Raw genomic sequence first — 20,539 nt, 5'->3', positions numbered from 1 at the left:
TATTCTTCTTCTTCTTTTCACCAGAAAAACTCGCACGCTTTTTCTCAAAAGGAGCTAACGCCAATAAAGTAGATTTGTACATGCTTCCTTGGCAATGCCTGTGTTTCTGATGTCCTGCTTCTTCAAAATATAGCTGCAGCAGAGAGCAATATGGAAAGGGCATGATGAGAAAGGGAATGGGTGTCGGGGGCTGCGCTGGGCGGCGAGACGGGCGAATAGCACACAGATCATTCAAATACCTAACGTCACAAAAGTCAGTGCAATTCCAGTGGCCATCGGCTGAACAAAAGCTTGTGCACAATCAATAACGGGCAGATGGGGTAGAGCACCACAGAGATGGAATGGGGAGCCTTAGACCTTAGGGGCTGAATCCAGCCTTCTAGGCCTCTTATCTGACACTTGGGACTTTCCCTAGCCCCACCCACTACTGACCCTGCTCCACCCTCTCCTTGAGTGTTTTTGCCTGGCTTGACTTTATCCTCGAACTCCGGTGATGCCGGCAGCTGGGCTCGAGTGCATGCAGAAACTTGCCTACTGTACAAAGGCAAAGTTTAACATTCATTGCTCCGCCTCTTTTTGTCCCTGGCTCCTCCCACCGACTCCTCCCACCACTGGCACATGGCCCTCAGAAGGGATTGTGGCCCTGGGCCTGTAAAAGGTTCCCCACCCCAGAGATAAGAGGGTAGAATATCATCTGCCTCTGGTGGGGACAGCACAGATTCTGTTCTTTGCTAGGTTGATGTTTTATGTTTTTAATACTTTGTTAGGAGCTGCCCTGAGTGGTTGGGGCATCCCAGTTAGATGTCCGGCATATTATTATTATTATTATTATTATTATTATTATTATTATTATTAACAATAATCATACACACACCTGTGTGTTCAGTTTTCTGTACCGCATCTCATTCAGTGCTACAATTATACTGTCACGACAGCAGATCCAAGTATCCAGAGGGGTGCAAAGTGAATTTGGGGGGTGGGCAGAGGTGAATTTTGTTGGATTTCTTATAGAGAACCTGCTGGTTTATTTTAACACTCTCATCCTAAACCATGGGTGGGCAACCTAAGGCCCGGGGGCCAGAGCTGGCCCAATCGCTTTCTAAATCCGGCCCACAGAGGGTCCGGGAATCAGTGTGTTTTTACATGAGTAGAATGTGTCCTTTTATTTAAAATGCATCCCTGGGTTACTTGTGGGGCATAGGAATTTGTTCATTATTTTTATTTTTCAAAATATAGTCCGGCCCCCCACAAGGTCTGAGGGACAGTGGACCGGCCCCCTGCTAAAAAAGTTTGCTGACCCCTGTCCTAAACCTATGACCTTTGAAGCAAATGCTTTTACATTTTTTGATAGGGTTAATTTTCAAGAATGCATGTTAAGCCTTAATTTGAATTTGATGTCAGCTGTGCTAGTACAGCTGGAAATTGGAAGGTCGTGCCTCCAGAGATTTTAAAAAAAATGCCACCGCACAAGGAGACACTGGATTTTACGAAGCTGCTTTATACCAAGCCAAGACCATTGATCCATCTAGCTTAGTATTGCCCACACTGACTGGCAGCAAACAGGTTTCTCTCCCACCCATACCTGGAGATGCCCGGGATTCAACCTAGCACCTTCTGCATGCAAAACAGATTCTCTGCCTCTGATCTGTAAGGCTGTCGCCCTTTTTCATTGCATCTGTTGATATAACATCGTGGTGAAGGGCATGAATGATGAAGTCCCCAGGTCCAGTCTTTAACTCAAGCTTTATCCAAGCCATTATTCTCTGTCTCACTCTTCCTTTCCATCTGCAATATAGGGAGGGGGTGATAGCTCTCTTTACCAGGATGCCTGTGAAACACTGTAGATATTCAATATGTGGTTTTAGGGACGCGGGTGGCGCTGTGGGTTAAACCACAGAGCCTAGGACTTGCCGATCAGAAGGTCGGCGGTTTGAATCCCCGCAACGGGGTGAGCTCCCATTGCTCGGTCCCAGCTCCTGCCAACCTAGCAGTTCGAAAGCACGTCAAAGTGCAAGTAGATAAATAGGTGGGAAGGTAAACGGCGTTTCTGTGTGCTGTTCTGGTTTGCCAGAAGCGGCTTAGTCATGCTGGCCACATGATCCAGAAGCTGGACGCCGGCTCCCTTGGCCAGTAAAGCGAGATGAGCACTACAACCCCAGAGTCAGCCACGACTGGACCTAATGGTCAGGGGTCCTTTTACCTTTACCTTATGTGCAAATGACCTGCCACAGACCCACAGTTCCTTCTTTCAAGAAGGTTTACCAAGAAGTGTTTCTCCCCAAACTATCCAGGTCGTGCGCCTTCAGTTCCAGCACAATTAGATCTCAAGACCCTCGTCTTTCAGAGCTGTTGGTGCATGTATCTGCAAAACTGGTTGCTGCAGCATTCTGAATTCTATTTTTCAAATGCTCAGGGAAACCTCCATGTCCAGATGAACTCTGTTTGAATACCACATGCTGCGGAAGCACAATGGCAGCAGAGAGCAGTTGTCAATCACACCCCAATTGTGGATTTCTGGTCACCTCTGGCTGGCTACTCTTGGAGGCTGGATTAAATGCGCATATCAACCTGATCTAACAGGGGCCTTCTTCTATATTTCACCTGGGTATCACAAAATCAGTGACAGCTTTCCCATCCTCTGACATCACTTCCAATTGCTAGTTTTCTGAGGAAGCAATTCACATACAGTGGTACCTCGGGTTAAGAACTTACTTCGTTCTGGAGGTCCGTTCTTAACCTGAAACTGTTCTTAACCTGAGGTACCACTTACCTAATGGGGCCTCATGCTGCCGCTGCATGATTTCTGTTTTCATCCTAAGGTAAAGTTCTTAACCTGAGGTACTTTTTCTGGGTTAGTGGAGTCTGTAACCTGAAGTGTCTGTAACCCGAGGTACCGAGGCGTGCGTGTTTCTGTTTAGAAGATAGGGTGAAAAAGGCACTCCTAGCAAATTGATGCAAGAATCAAGCGCCAACACTGAATTCACATTTTTAAAACACTGCGGGATGGGGCTTCACAAAACATTGCAACTAAATAAAAACAAAAGGTACCCATGGCCTTGAAGTGCCATGGGAACACAAGCAAAGAGGAATATTAAATTATTGGGGGAGAGCTTCACATACAGGGCACTGCTATGTTCATGTGTTGTCGTCGTCCGTCCCTCCCCCCCACGCACCTCAGAATGAATATGCTCATGCATGGAGCCCTCATCAGTTGTTCTTAAAGAATGACAGATTCACTTTAGTCCCAAGTTGTCATAGGCTTCAGAAGGTCATAATCCACACCTTGTCCTGATCAAGGGAAGTAATAGCACCTCTCTATTCTGGCTTGGTCAGGCCATACCTGGAGTACTGTGTCCAGTTCTGGGCACCACAATTTAAGGAGGATATTGGCAAGCTGGAACGAGTGCAGAGGAGGGCAGCCAAGATGATCAAGGGTCTGGAAACCAAGCCTTATGAGGAACGGTTGAGAAAACCAGAGACTTGAGAGGAGAGATGATAGCCATCTTCAAATATCTCAAGGGCTGTCAAAATGGAAGATGGAGCAAGCTTGTTTTCTCCTGCTCTGAAAGCTAGGACCCGAACCAATGCCTTCAAGTTACAAGAGATTCTGACTAAACATCAGGAAGACCTTTCTGACAGAGCTGTTGGACAGTGAAACGATCTCCCTCGGTGGAACAATATTGCATCAGTAACTTAATACCTAGTGCAGGCATAGGCAAACTGCCCTCCAGATGTTTTGGGACTACAACTCCCATCATCCCTAGCTAACAGGACCAGTGGTCGGGGATGATGGGAATTGTAGTCTCAAAACATCTGGAGGGCCGAGTTTGCCTGTGCCTGACCTAGTTAGTGGAGAGAGGTGAGATAGCCAGAGAATAATAATAATAATAATAATAATAATAATAATAATAATAATAATAATTTATTTCTACCCCACCCATCTGGCTGGGTTTCCCCAGCCACTCTGGGCAGCTCCCAACAGAATATTAAAAACACAATAAAACATAAAGCATTAAAAACTTCCCTAAATGGGGCTGCCTTCAGATGTCTTCTGAAAGTCAGATAGTTGTTTATTTCCTTGACATCTGATGAGAGGGTGTTCCGCACAGTGGCGTAGCGTGGGGGGTGCAGGGGGGGCCGGCCGCACCGGGCGCAACATCTGGGGTTAGGGCAAATCCACGGGTTAGGGGGCGCAAATTACTTGCCTTGCCCCGGGTGCTGACAACCCACGCTACGCCACTGGTTCCACAGGGTGGGTGTCACTACCAAGAAGGCCCTTTCCCTGGTTCCCTGTAACCTCACATCTCACAGTGAGGGAACTGCCAGAAGGCCCTCGGAGCTGGACCTCAGTGTCCGGACTGAACGATGGGGGTGGAGACGCTCCTTCAGGTATACAGGGCTGAGGCCGTTTGCTGGTGTTTGAGGTGAACTCATGGCTCTTGGGGACTGCCCACAACTGGAGTCAGTTCACTGGCTGAAACTGGTTCCCCACCCTTGGATTCAGCCATGAGTTAGATATTGTGTGGGTGGAGTTCTCACATAATTATTGTGTGCATAACCAACGCAGGATGAATCAAAGTGACCAAATTTAAATTAGAAATTGTTTGCCCTGGTTGACCCTAAGCCTTCTCCTTAGACAGATTTTCCCAAGCAGAATTTTAAAAAATATATGAAATCAAGGCATCAAAGCCATTGCCTATTTTTTCTTCAGATTTCCTGTCTTTCATTCTTTGAACTTATCTAGCCCAAAAAAAAATGTAAATACATTTGGAAGTAAATATCTAAATAATTCCCTTGTGATATAGAGTAAGTGGGGTTCCCCTCCACCATTTGGCCTGCCTCTTATGTGCAATCGGAATTAATTGTATTAAATTTTTATTTAAATAATCCATCGATAATATAAATTATAAAACAGATTTCCTCTCAAACAGAATTATTTTAATTTTATTCACTAACAGCATTCATATGCCACCCAGTAATGACGATCTCTGCGTAGCTTACCAAAAGCAATGCATTTCGAAATACAGAAATTATTTTAAACTGTAGCTCTGGTCTACTTAAAAGGGGGGAAAGGAGGCTTCCAAATCAGACTAAATTTAACTAATCAGACTAAATTTAACTAACTCACAGAATCGCTATTTTTTAATCCCTGGCTCCTTTTTCGTGGTCATAAACGAAAGAAAAAAACCAGTTTCTGAATCAAACTAATGAGGAAGATGTAGCTTGATTTATTGTTTCAGGAGCAGGAAGCAAACACAAAATGTAAAGGCAAACCTAACGGAAAATGAAAAAGGTAAATAAGTACCGGTTTCAGGGGAAACACCAGCGTCTTACCTCCAGCCTCCTTCGGTGTTTTACAAATGGCTTGGGGTTAAGATGGGCCCCAGCTGAGTCGATGTGTGAGGGGCAGTCAAATCCTAAGCATACCCTCCAGAACCCCAAAACTACCTCTTTCCTGGAGGAGAGACTTGGCACATCCCTCCCTTCTGTGGTAGGAGGGCCAGGATCCTGCTCACCTATGGGCCCTCCTTTCTCTTAAAATCTCATCACCCCCAACCTTCCCCACCCACACCTGCTCTTCCCATAAAGTTGCTTTGGTTCTCTGTCTCGCCCCTGGGTTGGGTTCACTATGGGGGGATCCCTGGTGCCTGTGCTTTTGCAGTTCCCCCTGCCATCTGAAGCATCTGATGAGAAAGGAAAGTGCCATTCTAAACCTTGAGGCTTTGCCGCTGCTCCTCCATCTCCCCTGATGTCCACCCTCCTTACACACCAGCGGGGAAGATACGGTACTTTGTAGAGAGAATATAGGTCTGAATGGGTAACTTGTTGTGGGATGTAATCCGCTGAGAGCAGTCAAGCACAATATTCCTTGTTTTCCTAGAGTGGACACGTGGTGGAATGTTTGGTCCAGCCAGTCGAAAACTTCCTGTTTCCTCCTGGCTGGGACATTCTTCCTTTGCATGTGACTAGAGGTGGGCGTGACCTTACATGTCCAGGTAACAAAAGGACAAGGCGTGCTGCCACACTCTCTCTTTTTCACTTCATTCTTCGTTTGACCGGCTTCTAGCTTGGTCTGCCCTGCTAGCTTCTCAGCTAGCACAGGCTGGGATCATTCCTCCATATGGGGTAGATCCATATGTATATATTTGTAACTAAGTCTGCCTTCAGGGATCCAATGTTGAACTGACATGAGTAAACAACTTTTATTGACTTTAAATAAGATTGTTGTGTGTTTATTCTTTTAAGAGGGATAAAAGGGAACTTACCAGGAACATACAATTCAACACAGTGGTACCTCGGGTTAAGAACTTAATTCGTTCCGGAGGTCCGTTCTTAACCTGAAACTGTTCTTAACCTGAAGACCACTTTAGCTAATGGGGCCTCCTGCTGCCGCTGCACTGCTGCTGCACGATTTCTGTTCTTATCCTGGAGCAAAGTTCTTAACCAAGGGTACTATTTCTGGGTTAGTGGAGTCTGTAACCTGAAGCGTCTGTAACCTGAAGCGTCTGTAACCCGAGGTACTACTGTACTGAATTGTATGATAGTGAGAGGTTTACACAAGCCTGCAACCAGCTATCTGCTGTGCATGTTAAAAGGGGAATGTAAACTCTTCTAAGTAAAAGAACTTGCTAGCGCAAGTTAGGAAGGATATTAATAAACAATATGTCCTCTTCTGTCTCCCTGAACATTCCCACACTTGTAGGGGACTCCCCTTCTCCTACTTCCATCACTCCATCTGTTTCGGCTTTCTCCTCTCATTTCCCCCCAGACTCCTCCTCTCCATCCAGGCTCCTCCCACCCATATGAGATTATTAGGCCAAGGACTTCAGGATTATGCTCCCTGCCGCTTGGAAAGAGTGCAGTGGTCAGGACAATCTAGGCCACATTCACACCATGCATTTAAACAGGGCCATGGCGCTTTAAAATGGCTTCCCCCAAAGAATTCTGGGAGCTGTAGTTTCTTAAGGCTGAATTCTTAAGAGACCCCCGTTCTCCTCACAGAGCTACAGTTCTCAGAGTGGCTTAACCATAAGTCCCTCTTCACAGGGAACTCTGGGAAATGTAGTTCTGTGAGGGGAATAGGGAGTCCCCTACAACTCTCAGTACCCTTAACAAATGACAGCTCCCAGGATTCTTTGGGAGAAGCCATGACCGTTGATGCTTTAAAGGTGACCCTAGTCAGGAAACCACCATCCATTGATGGTATTCGTGGATTGGGAAGGGGGTCACCTGACAATTCTACCTGATGTCTGGGAATGGTACATGGTTTGCTTGCTTGTTTATTGTACAGTCGTACCTTGGTTCTTGAACGCGTTGCGACTCAAACGTTTTGGCTCCCGAACGCCACAAACCCAGAAGTGAGTGTTACGGTTTGTGGATGTTTTCTGGAAGCTGAATGTCTGACGCAGCTTCCGATGGAGTGCAGGAACTCCTGCCGCCAATCCATAGCTCTCAACGTTTCCCTTTTTTTAAAAGGGAAATTCCCTTATTCCGAATAGGATTTCCCTTAAAAAAAGGGAAAAGTTGACAGCTATGAGCCAATCGGAAGCCGCGCCTTGGTTTTCAGAAGTCAAACAGACTTCCAGAGCGGATTTTGTTTGATAACCAAGGTACGGCTGTATTTGTATCCTCATCTTTCTCTTCCAAACAACTGAAGATGGTCTATACAACAAGGTTTTATCCATTTCATCCTGCTAACAGCCCTGTGAGGTAGGTTAGGCTGACATGACAATTGGTCCCAGGTCACTGGCAAGCGTCATGGCCGAGTAGTCATGTCCAAACCAGGCCAAGCCCAACACTCTATCTGGTACATCTGGCTCTCAACTGCAGCAAAAGGGTTTGAAGTTTGAGTGAAAATGCCTTTTTCCAGCCACCTTCCCTTCAAACTCTAATTGTAGAAAGGATCTCACCATTTGCAGTTATGCGACAGGGTTTATCAAGGTTTCCCTTTCTTTGTTTTAGCCCAACACAGCCGGGACTTCACTGATTCGCTCCAGGACTGTAGCCACTGCCTTCCAGACCTACAGAACCGGGGGCAAATGGGTCACTCTTAATGGTCACAGCTGCAATGGGCAGCTGATAGCTTTCTCCAATGAGATGGGACATCTTATGTTGAATAAACTTCTTGCTACCACTGAAGTTTTTCCCGCAGTCCGGACATATGAACGACGTCTTCCCCGCGTGAATTCTCTGATGTGCGACAAGGTGCGAACTCACGCGAAAGCTTTTCCCGCATTCGGAGCACTGGTAAGGTTTCTCTCCCGTGTGGATTCTCTGGTGGATCATAAAGTGGGGTCGCTGGCTGAAGCGTTTCCCGCACTCCAAGCACATATATGGCTTCTCTCCCGTGTGAATCCGTTGGTGAATCGCTAGGTTCATTTTGACGCTGAATTTCTTCCCGCAGTCAAGGCACTCGTAAGGCTTTTCTCCCGTGTGAATCACTCGATGTTTCGCCAGGTGAGAGTTCCGGCTAAAGGTTTTCCCACAGTCGGAACATCCATAGGGTCTGTCGCCTCTGTGGCTCCTTTGGTGCCTCTTGAGGGCTGAGTTCTGAATGAACCTGTTCCCGCAGTCTGGGCAGACGTAAGGTTTCTCTCCTGTGTGTATTCTCAGGTGGTTAACCAGATGGGAACTGTACTTGAAGTTCTTTCCACAGTCGTGACATACGAGTGGCCTCTTAACCCTAGCAGGCCTTGTCTTTATCGTGACATCTTCCTGAGATATGAAACTACCTGTTCTAGAAACGACTTGATCCTGGGCCTGCTCTGAGGGGTTTCTCTGAAAGCTTCCCTGGTTCCGAATCTCTTTTTCCACTTGAGGATTGTGAGGGGAAACTCGTTGTATTCCAGGTGGTTCTAATGGCTCACAAACTTGCTGCTGAGGCGTCTTCTTCTTGCTCCTGCAAGGTATCCCTATAAGGATACGAAGAAGAAAAGGTTAAGGGAGAGAATGTAAAATGTAGGGTAGAAACTGCAAATCCCTAAAACAGGGGCAATCTGTGCGCCAAGGAGAGCTGAGAATTGTTAGGAGACCCTTATTCCCTGAGAGGGTTACAATTGCCAGAGTTCCCTGGGAAGAATTGATTGTTAAATTACTATGGGAATTGTGGCTCCTTGAGGGGCACAGGGGGGGGTCAGGACCCTTAAGAAACTACAGCTCCCATAACTATTTGGGGGAAGCCGTAATTGTTTAGAGTGGTATTTTAGTGCTTAAATATATGGTGTGTACGTGACCGTTATGCATGTGAAGTCCTCTGTGTGGGAACTGCAGTCAGAAAGTGCTAGTTGGTGCATGAAAGGGTTAAGACAGCAGAGCTGGATTCCTAGACACAGCTAGGTCATGCCTCCTCTTCTCTGACAAGGGAGGAAGTGAAGCCTTCTCTTCCTGTTCCATCTCTCTCCTCACCACATAACTGACAAAGGAAGACGTGTCTAAGCTTTGCTCCAAGCTTAGAGCATGAGTTTGAAGCTATCTTTTTGTATTTTCTACCTATTAGTATTCTGCATGTGTTCTCTTTGGTGCCGCTTGGATAAAGGCATGAATCTGACCTTTGAAACGTTTCGTAAGGAAAACATTTTTAACTTACTTAACACTGCGAGAGAGTAGAAAGAGGACAAAACTCCTCTGTTCATTGCCACAGGAGTTTGCAAGCAGACAAAAAGGGATAAAAAGGTTTAACAGCCTACATTTAGCCACACTATACCGCTGCTTGACTACTATGAGTTTAAACTCAGCAGCTGAGGGCTTTCTCCTGCTGAAGAGTGAGTTTAGCCCCACATTTTGAATCCAGGCACCCAGCTGGATTCTTTTGTTATTTACCCTATGCTTGTGGGTTACAGGATCATAATATTTTCTTGCCGTGCTCTGGACATTCTCTAGTGAGATATAACACGTCAGTGAATCAATTTTGTTATAACCCAAAGGAGAATGATTAACAGGCCTCAGAGGACAACATGTGAATGGGACAGTAACCACGCTTCCCTACCATTATGAATTTTCTGATGTGTAATAAGGTTAGAGCTTTGGTTGAAGCCTTTCCCACAGTCAGGGCACTTGTAGCATTTTTCTCCAGTGTGGATTCTACGATGCCGTATGAGGGCCGACTGGTAAATGAAGCTTTTCCCACAATCAAGGCACGCGTAAGCCCTCTCCCCGGTGTGGATTCTCTGATGTTGAGTGAGGGCTGAGCTCTGACTGAATCTTTTCTCACAGCTGAGGCAGGCGTAGGGTTTCTCCCCAGTGTGGATCCTCTGGTGCTGAGTCAGGGCTGAGCTCTGATTGAAGCTTTTCCCACAATCGTGGCACTGGTACGGCTTCTCTCCTGTGTGGATTCTCAGGTGTGCAGTGAGTGCTGATTTGTGACAGAAGCTTTTCCCACACTTGGGACAGGAATCCTTCCTTTCTCCCATGTCGACCGGATGACATTTTGCAGCGCTGATGCTCCCTTTGAACGGGGCTGTTTCGCCCGACTTCTCCACTGGTTGTTTCTCCTCCTCGTGACAGGGACTGGGAGATTCCCTCTCTCGGGAATATTTCAGCAATCTCCCACAAGGCTCCGTAGATTTAAGGTCTCGTTGTTGATAGCAACCACCTGCAAAGAAAGAGTCTGGACATTAGGCAATATGGTGGAACTAACAGCAGAAAAGGAACAGCAAACAGGTTTTCTCTGCCCTCTCCACCTGCTTCAAATCTGATTTGGATGTTTGGAGGACCCCTAGGAATAGATTTAGGGGTGCAGGCAGAGGAGGTGGGGGAATTCCCATTGCACAGCCAAGAGGATTTGTGCCAGCAGAAGGCCTTTGTTGGCTACCCCCCTCCATATTGCCAATAATAATAATAATAATAATAATAATTTTATTTATACCCCGCCCAACTGGCTGGGTTTCCCCAGCCACTCTGGGCGGCTCCCAACAGAACACTAGAAACAGAATAAAACATCAAACATTAAAAACTTCCCTAAACAGGGCTGCCTTCAGATGTCTTCTAAAATTCAAATAGTTGTTTATTTCCTTGACATCTGATGGGAGGGTGTTCCATAGGGTGGGCGCCACTACCGAGAAGGCCCTCTGCCTGGTTCCCTGTAGCTTCACTTCTCGCAGGGAGGGAACTGCCAGAAGGCCCTCGGAGCTGGACCTCAGTGTCCAGGCTGAACAATGGGGGTGGAGACGCTCCTTCAGGTATACTGGGCTGAGGCCGTTTAGTGTTTTAAAGATCAGCACCAACACTTTGAATTGTGCTTGGAAACATACTGGGAGCCAATGTAGGTCTTTCAAGACCGGTGTTATGTGGTCTCGGCAGCCGCTCCCAGTCATCTCTCTGGCTGCCGCATTCTGGATTAATTTTAGTTTCCGGGTCACCTTCAAAGGTGACAAACACCCAAGGCAGCCTTCACGATCCCCACCATTATCAATAAAGCTAAAAAGTAGCAGGGAAAAACAAATCCAGTTTAAGATGCCAAGGCTCAAGTGTTTAATAGAGGAAGAGACAACAGGCGTGATACTTACTCAGTGAAGTCCAGCGCTCGTAATTCTCCCGCATGACGTCCCAGTAAAGCGCTCGCTTGCTCGCATCCAGCAAGGCCCACTCCTGCTCAGTGAAATACACAGCCACCTCCTCAAAAGCCACCTGCATTTTAAAGGGTTGGTGTGTGTGTGTGTGTGTGTGTGTGTGTGTGTGTGTGTGTGTATGTATATATATATATATATATATATATATATATATATATATACATACACATACACAGTGGTGCCCCGCAAGACGAATGCCTCGCAAGGCGAAAAACCCGCTAGACGAAAGGGTTTTCCGTTTTTGAGTTGCTTCGCAAGACAATTTTCCCTATGGGCTTGCTTCGCAAGACGAAAACGTCTTGCGAGTCTTGCGATTTTTTTCGCTCCCCCCCCTTTTTCTAAGCCGCTAATAGCCTTTTAGCCGCTAAGCCGCTAAGCCTTTAATAGCCGCTAAGCCGCTAAACCGCTAATAGCGCTAATCCGCTAAGCTGCTAATAGGGTTGCTTCGCAAGATGAAAAAACCGCTAGACGAAGAGACTCGTGGAACGGATTATTTTCGTCTTGCGAGGCACCACTGTATACACATACATATTTAAGAATTCCTCCTCGGCCACCACCCACAATTAAGGTTCTTTTTCTTTGTTTCCACCCTCTCCTCCTGCATCAAGAATCTCAGCACAGGGCTACTTCCAACAGCCATATAAGAAGCTCCTTCAGTGCTTGGCATTGAAAGTCACCTCTGCTGCCTAGGAAGCCCATCAAACAGCTTGTTTCTGCAGATCTGAAACTGGTCTACGCTTCTAGTGCAGACATACCTGTATAGCCCTACACTGGCTTAACTGACCCGGCATGTGGAAAAATCCCTTCCTGTGTTCCTTTCACCAGCAGGCAAAGACTTTTTTTGTTCCAGTAGGCCTTTGGTCACTAACTGGCATTTGAGGCAGGATGAATGCTATTCTTAAAAAAAAAGAAGTTGAAAATGTTTTCAGTGCTGTTTTCAATATTATTGGTTTGTTTGTTTTTAATACAGTGGTACCTCAGTTTCCGAACGTAAGACCATTCGAGTTCCGAAACATTCGAAAACCAAGGTGCAAAGGGCGGTCTGCAAATTTAATAGAGAAAATTGAGAAACATATGCACTCAGTGGAAGCCGTTCGACTTCCGAGGCGTGTTCAAAAACGGAAGCATTTATTTCTGGGTTTATGGCGTTTGAGTTCCGAAACGTTTGTCAACGGAGACGTTTGAAAACCAAGGTACCGCTGTATTTATATCCTTGTGTGCTTTCAGTTGCATCTGCTTTAACTGCTGCTCGCACCCTGTGATTTATCATCTTGTGAAAGTGTTGCAGCCACAGGATAATTATCTCCCCTGTGGGGAAGGTCCTGGGTTCAATTCCTGGTGTCTTCAGGTACAGCTCCGGAACGTTCCTCCCTTAAGCCCTGGAGGGCCTCTGCCAATCAGCATAGGTGATATTGAGCTAGATGAACCAATGGCCTTACTCGGTATAATACAGTCTCCTAGCCTCCTCCATCTCCTCACAACTACAAATTCCAGAGATCTTTAGGGAAGCAATGACATAAAACAGTCAAAATGCGGGTCAGGACTGCAGCATATACAACACCCTAAGTTCTCAACCAGGCTGCCCCTGGTCCCTTGCCTTCTTTCACACAGGAGAAAAGGAAATAATGAGGCACCCATTTTCTTTCAAAACTTGCGTATTTCACCATAGCTGTCAACATTTCCCGTTTTTTAAAGGGAAATTCCCTTATTCCAAATAGGATTCCTCGAAAGAGAAGGGAAAAGTTGACAACTATGTATTTCTCTCTCTCTTTCTCTCTCTCTCTCTCTCTCTCTCTCTCTCTCTCTCTCTCTCTCTCTGTCTCTCTCTCTCTCTCTCACACACACACACACACATTCTGTCTTACAATTTAGAATATTAATTTAGACCTTAAACTATCAATGACTTCCCTTCTTCTCTTTCCATAGTTCATTTTGCATAGCATAAATCCCTGCATATTTTATATAAACTAAACCATTCAGAATTCCATTGTTTCTTCCATCAAAACTTATTTAAGCTATTGAATTTATCTTAACGCTGCCAATGTTTTCAAGCATACACAATTATCCCCCATATATTCAATAAACATTTTCCAATCTTCTTTAAACGAAGGTTCTTCTCGTTCTCTTATTCTGTAAGTTAAGATCTGCAAGCTGCGCATATTCCAACAGTTTAAGTTGCCATTCTTCTTTAGATGGGGCCTCACTCGTTTTCCATTTTGGGGCAAACGAAACACAGGCCACCGTAGTGGCGTACATAAATAACCCTTTTTGACACCTGGGAATTTCCATATGAATTATCCCCAACGAAAAGACTGTGTTGTGTTTTTTGAAAGGTGCTTTTAAACATTCCCCCCCAATCCATTATAAATTATTTCCCAATACTATTTTACCCTTTCACAGGTCCACCACATATTAAAGAACATACCCTCAACCTCATTACATCTCCAGATGTAGATGTTACACTTGCGTATTTCCTGTCCACTTCGTGGAACAGGCCCACCTGCAGATGCCGGCCTACCTGGGGAATTTCCATGCTGACAGGAGAATGGGAGGGTGCCAAAGGAAGCCAAGATGAAATCCTGCCATCTGTTGGGGTGAGGAGAACACCTGGAGATTAGAGAAGAGCCTTCTGTCTACACATCATGCCTCATGACTTTGCTCCCCACTCTCTCTCTTTTAAGGAAACACCTCCATGAGACCAAAACCCTGCAGTAGCATCCTGCCTCTACCCACCAGACCTAGATATTTAAAGGAAGGTTTCAAAGAAAAACCCAGGAGGAAGCTAGGAGCCCATTCCAAAGCAGTTTGGAGGGGCTTAGCACATACAACCTATGCCAGGCCTAGGCAAACTCTGGCCCTCCAGATGTTTTGGAACTACAATTCCCATCATCCCTAGCTAACAGGACCAGTGGTCAGGGATGATAGGAGTTGTAGTCTCAAAACATCTGGAGGGCCGGAGTTTGCCTATGCCTGACCTATGGGGTGTCTTGATTTATAGGCGCAAATGAGGGTTTGTGAGGGTGGTTTGGTGCAGGGATACCAAAGAAGGGTGCCAAAAACGTCAGGGTGATCCATTCCAGTGCTTTATTAGAAGGAAGCGTAGACTCACAACACAGGACTCAGCTACCTTCGTAAAGAAAAAGCGCTTTATGTGCGTTATAACACTGTGACACACCAGATGGCGCTGTGGAGTCCTGTCTTTCACCAAGGTGATTTCCCTTTGCAGAGTTTACAACGCGTTTAACCAAATCGCTTTTTTGATGTGTGATCCAGTCACAGCCTGGAGAGCATTGCTGCCTTTACAGATCCAGGATGGACACCACACCAGGGAGAAAGTGCCATGACTTGTCTGCACCTGGGAAAGCATTTATGCATTACTTATATCAGGACAGCATAAGCCAATCGGGCCAGAACCTCCCATTGATTCACCTGCCAAGGAAGGCATAGGTGGCAAGACTCCAAGTCTTATGGATAGCTCCCCTCCCTAGAGTAATAACTACGCGTCTCAGGCCCACAGATAAACATGGCCACAGGGTTCTGTCTTGGGCCCGGTCTTATTCACCATCTTTATCAACGACTTGGATGATGGACTCAAGGGCATCCTGATCAAATTTGCAGATGACACCAAACTGGGAGGGGTGGCTAACACCCCAGAGGACAGGATCACACTTCAAAACGACCTTGACAGATTAGACAACTGGGCCAAAACAAACAAGATGAACTTTAACAGGGAGAAATGTAAAGTATTGCACTTGGGCAAAAAAAATGAGAGGCACAAATACAAGATGGGGGACACCTGGCTTGAGAGCACTACATGTGAAAAGGATCTAGGAGTCTTGGTTGACCACAAACTTGACATGAGCCAACAGTGTGACGCGGCAGCTAAAAAAGCCAATGCAATTCTGGGCTGCATCAATAGGAGTATAGCATCTAGATCAAGGGAAGTAATAGTGCCACTGTATTCTGCTCTGGTCAGACCTCACCTGGAGTACTGTGTCCAGTTCTGGGCACCACAGTTCAAGAAGGACACTGACAAACTGGAACGTGTCCAGAGGAGGGCAACCAAAATGGTCAAAGGCCTGGAAACGATGCCTTATGAGGAACGGCTAAGGGAGCTGGGCATGTTTAGCCTGGAGAAGAGGAGGTTAAGGGGTGATATGATAGCCATGTTCAAATGTATAAAAGGATGTCACATAGAGGAGGGAGAAAGGTTGTTTTCTGCTGCTCCAGAGAAGCGGACACGGAGCAATGGATCCAAACTACAAGAAAGAAGATTCCACCTAAACATTAGGAAAAACTTCCTGACAGTAAGAGCTGTTCGACAGTGGAATTTGCTGCCAAGGAGTGTGGTGGAGTCTCCTTCTTTGGAGGTCTTTAAGCAGAGGCTTGACAGCCATATGTCAGGAGTGCTCTGATGGTGTTTCCTGCTTGGCAGGGGGTTGAACTCGATGGCCCTTGTGGTCTCTTCCAACTCTATGATTCTATGATTCTATGATTCTATGGCATCAAAGCAAGCCAATTGGCATATATCAAGGCAAGTGGATAAACATACGTGATGTCATTCTTGCAGCAACTACCAGTTAGTCTTGGGGTTATCTTGACTACCAAGATGGCGTTCACAGACTTTCTGGAACATTTGCTTCTATACACATGGAAAAAAGCTATTTGCAAATTGTCCATCACAAACCAACCCGGCACCTAAAATAGCATGGGGGCTACACAGAGAGCAGAGCAAGTGTAGTTCTCAAAAGCTGTGGTTGCCAGACAGATTTTGCATCCACACTGTGGGTGTCTCTCAATGCAAACCCCGTAGTTTCTCTGACGCGTAAGAAGGATTGCAGATTACTTCCTTAGCACTTGGGAGCACTGCTGCAAAGAGGGCAAAACCTCAGCTCCCTCACTCACACAAACCATGACGGATTCTGCAGGTGCCCATGAGCAAGAAAAACATAGGCTTGCCGATCGGAAGGTTGGTGGTTCGAATCCACACAACAGGGTGAGCTCCCGTTGTTCTGCCGCAGCTCCTGCCAACCTAGCAGTTCGAAAGCATGCCAGTGCAAGTAGATAAATAGGTACCACTTCGGTGGGAAGGTAAATGGCATTTCCATGAGCTCTGGCTTCCATCATGGTGTCCCATTGCGCCAGAAGCGGTTTAGTCATGCTGGCCAAATGACCTGGAAAGCTGTCTGCGGACAAACGCCGGCTCCCTCGGCCTGAAAGCGAGATGAGCGCCGCAACTCCATAATTGCCTTTGACTGGACTTAAACCGTCCAGGGGTCCTTTACCTTTACCTAGCCCTTCTGATTTAAAGTGCATAATACAGAAGGAAAACACTTTCTGTCTCCACAGATCATCATCATAAAGATGATCCTTTCTGCCATCAAATGCGCAACTATGATTGGCTTATGCCTATTGATTATAACCTATCCTGAGCCTTAATAATGATAATAATAATTGTATAATTTATACCCCGCCCATCTGGCTGGGTTTCCCCAGCCACTCTGGGTGGCTTACAGCATATACAAAACATAGTAAAACATTCCTTAAAAGAGGAATGAGTGTAAGATTGTATTAACAAAACTAATGTATGGCTTCACTGCAGATGGTAACAGCAGTCACAAAATTAAAAGATGCCTGCTTCTTGGGAGAAAAGCAATGACAAACCTAGACAGCATCTTAAAAAGCAGAGATATCAAAGGTCTGTATAGTTAAAGCTATGGTTTTCCCAGTAGTGATGTATGTAAGTGAGAGCTGGACCATAAAGAAGCTGATCGCCGAAGAATTGATGCTTTTGAATTATGGTGCTGGAGGAGACTCTTGAGAGTCCCATGGACTGCAAGAAGATCAAACCTCTCCATTCTGAAGCAAATCAGCCCTGAGTGCTCCCTGGAAGGACAGATAGTGAAGCTGAGACTCCAGTACTTTGGCCACCTCATGAGAAGAGAAGACTCCCTGGAAAAGACCCTGATGTTGGGAAAGATGGAGGGCACAAGGAGAAGGGGACGACAGAGGACGAGATGGTTGGACAGGGTTCTCGAAGCTACCAGCATGAGTTTGACCAAACTGCGGGAGGCAGTGGAAGACAGGAGTGCCTGGCGTGCTCTGGTCCAGGGGGTCACGAAGAGTCGGATATGACTAAACGACTAAACAACAACCACAATAGGAATGAGTGTAAGATTGTATTAATAATATTAATGTATGGCTCCGGTGTGTTTTAGAGAGATAAAGAACCGGGTTTCTTTTAACTTGTTTGCTGGATCCTTGAAAAAACAACAATCCTGCATGGATCTGACAAATCCAAGCTTTTAACACTAGGCAGAGCACTTACCGAGTGAAGTCAGGTGCTCGTAGTTCGCCTGCATGACATCCCAATATAAGGCTCTCTCGTTCGCATCCAGCAAGGCCCATTCCTGCTCAGTGAAATACACAGCCACCTCCTCAAAAGTCAGCTGCATAGTATAGAGTCAATAGCTATCATTATAAACCATCACAATCCCGTTTTCTTTCCACCCTTGTGTTTTTCTTCCCTGACCCAGAGTCCAGCCCTCCTACAGAAAACTGCCTACCTGGGGAAGCGCCATGATGCTTGATGAATGGGGCGGTGCCAAAAGGAAGCCAAAATGAAATTCTGCCGCCTCTCAGGGTCAGAAGGGTTCCTGGAGATTTACCACCCGAAGCAGCTGCTTCAGTTTGCCTAAGGGTGGGGCTGGCCTTGGTGGGGCTTGTACTCTACCCTGAGTTCCTAGAGGCAGGATAAAAAGATGTTAAATTGAGGAAATGGATAAACAAAAGGCAGAAATCCTTCAAGAAATGCAACTAGAGAATAAAAACAAGGCACACACACATTATTACACTATTCCCCCCCCCCAATACAGTTTTGTCTGTACTGATGTGAAGAAGATGCTACTAACCAGAGGTGGGAAATATGCAGTCCTGTTACTTTTCACAGCTCCTTTTTGCACCAGAAGCTCAGCCCTTCTGTTTTGCCTATGCCTCTTTCCATTCAAAATCACAGCTACAGAACCCAGGGGAGTTTTCGGTCTGAAGCAACAGGGCACCCCTCCTCCTTCCTGGCTGCAAAGAAGGCTGGCGCTAAGATGGTTCTTGCAAATCCCCTTTTGGAAGGTGCAGCCGCTGCCTCAGCTAAACCCAGTTCCACCTCTGCCTGCAGAGCAGGGTTGTGTGAGAAGAGAGGGTTGCCTCTCTTTCCTGCTTTGCAAACACCAGCGCCCTCTGCTGTCAATGTACAATCATGGCACTGGTTGTGGGGAAATTTCCTTTTGACAGCCCTCCTTATTTTTGCACTGGCTTCTGAAATGGGTGGAGGGTGGTTGCCTATTTGTTTAAATTTAAAATGTACACACTCTTTCCACCCTCCAAGGGTGTAAGATGGCTTCATCACATATGTAAATGTCCCACTGATTGTCTTCATTCAGTCATTACTGCACCAGAACAGCTGCAAATGAAACAGATTTGGCAGTATTTACTATCCGGTTAGGCAGCTCTGACTGGGGGGGAAAGGGGTGGAAAAACAAGAGATCAATGCAACTGCAATACCAGGAAGATGCTACAGCAAATTATAAATCAGTCAGCTAGTCTGTAAACATCTTGAAAACAATGCTGTGATTAGCAGAAGCTAGCATGGATTTGTCAAGAATTCTGTCTCCCTCACTCTCTTTTTAAAATTAGGTTACTAACCGGTTGGGGAAATGCTGAAAACATAGGAAACCCATACTTTCAGGTGAGAAACAAAAGTTGTCCTGTAGTTTGATTTCCAGAGTATATATAGATTAATAATGAAATGAAAAAACTTACAATGCCCAATTAAAATGATCCAGGTTTGTATTTGTTCGTGTGACTGATTTCTCTTAATCATATGTTAAATGCTGAGAGTCCTGATTCAGGAAAGAACTTTCAAAAACACCTTCTTTCTGGAAAGATCTTAAAATAGTCAAGTGCGATTTATGGTCTTTTCCAGACACCTTCCACAGTATTCACACCAGTATTCGCACTGCTGATTTGAGAAGCAGTGGACACACATTATCAACAATCCATACCTATCCTGTCATTTCTTGTGAAATACTGCATTTTGATGGGATGTCCTATTCCATTATTATTATTATGCTATTTATACCCCGCCCATCTGACGGGGTTGCCCCAGCCACCCTGGGCGGCTTCCAACATAAATAAAAACATAATAAAACATTAAACATTAAAAAAAACTTCCCTATATTGTACAGGGCTGTCTTCAGATGGCTCAAGGTCACATAACTCCATACCCTCCAACATTTCTCTGATGAAAAGAGGGACATTATATTATTATTATTATTTCACAGGTGTCATGGATTCTTCATCTGTCATGGATGCTTTAGCTGAGATTCGTGCAATTCAGGGGGTTGGACTAGATGACCCTTGGGTCCCTTCCAACTCTAAGATTCTATGATGATGATGATGATGATGATGATGATTTTACTATTTATACTCGTAAAGGTAAAGGGACCCCTGACCATTAGGTCCAGTCATGACCGACTCTGGGGTTGCGGTGCTCATCTCGCTTTATTGGCCGAGGGAGCCGGCGTACAGCTTCTGGGTCATGTGGCCAGCATGACTAAGCCGCTTCTGGCAAACCAGAGCAGCGCACGGAAACGCCGTTTACCTTCCCACCAGAGCAGTACAGTGGTACCTCAGGTTAAGTACTTAATTCGTTCCGGAGGTCTGTACTTAACCTGAAACTGTTCTTAACCTGAAGCACCACTTTAGATAATGGGACCTCCTGCTGCCACAGCGCCGCCGGAGCACGATTTCTGTTCTCATCCTGAAGCAAAGTTCTTAACCTGAAGCACTATTTCTGGGTTAGCGGAGTCTGTAACCTGAAGCGTATGTAACATGAGATACCACTGTACCTATTTATCTACTAGCACTTTGATGTGCTTTCGAACTGCTAGGTTGACAGGAGCAGGGACCGAGCAAGC

At 45.9% G+C, this 20,539-nt stretch overlaps 1 protein-coding gene across 4 annotated transcripts; it reads right to left on the bottom strand.

Moving 5' to 3' along the window:
* Positions 1 to 7,660: 7,660 nt before the first annotated feature.
* LOC128408891 (zinc finger protein 883-like) lies at positions 7,661 to 18,924 on the bottom strand. 4 transcript variants are annotated; one of them, XM_053378919.1, is made up of 7 exons: positions 18,475 to 18,924; positions 18,134 to 18,294; positions 17,896 to 18,016; positions 14,084 to 14,174; positions 11,505 to 11,626; positions 9,986 to 10,591; positions 7,661 to 8,912 (listed from the first exon to the last, which is right to left on the bottom strand). In XM_053378919.1, the coding sequence occupies exons 2-7, from the start codon at positions 18,146 to 18,148 to the stop codon at positions 7,981 to 7,983; spliced, it is 1,887 nt and encodes a 628-aa protein (XP_053234894.1). In that variant the 5' UTR covers positions 18,149 to 18,294; positions 18,475 to 18,924; the 3' UTR covers positions 7,661 to 7,980. The 4 variants fall into 4 exon arrangements, with proteins under 4 accessions (XP_053234894.1, XP_053234893.1, XP_053234895.1 ...); XM_053378918.1 differs by having other exon boundaries at positions 18,134 to 18,309; positions 18,479 to 18,924; XM_053378920.1 differs by lacking the exon at positions 11,505 to 11,626 and having other exon boundaries at positions 14,086 to 14,174; positions 18,134 to 18,309; positions 18,479 to 18,918.
* Positions 18,925 to 20,539: the final 1,615 nt, after the last annotated feature.

Source organism: Podarcis raffonei, chromosome 2, assembly GCF_027172205.1.
Source record: "Podarcis raffonei isolate rPodRaf1 chromosome 2, rPodRaf1.pri, whole genome shotgun sequence".
Classification (NCBI taxonomy): Eukaryota; Metazoa; Chordata; class Lepidosauria; order Squamata; family Lacertidae; genus Podarcis; species Podarcis raffonei.
Note: the sequence above shows the minus strand (reverse complement) of the source record. Positions and strands in the feature narration are given on the sequence as shown.

Excerpts from the sequence above, each read along its gene's own strand:
- LOC128408891 (XM_053378919.1), bottom strand. Across the intron at positions 14,175-17,895 it reads CGAGCACCTGACTTCACTCG|GTGTTCTCCTCACCCCAACA; the intron begins GTAAGTGCTCTG and ends TCTAATCTCCAG. Across the intron at positions 8,913-9,985 it reads ACATCAGAAAATTCATAATG|GGATACCTTGCAGGAGCAAG; the intron begins GTAGGGAAGCGT and ends GTATCCTTATAG.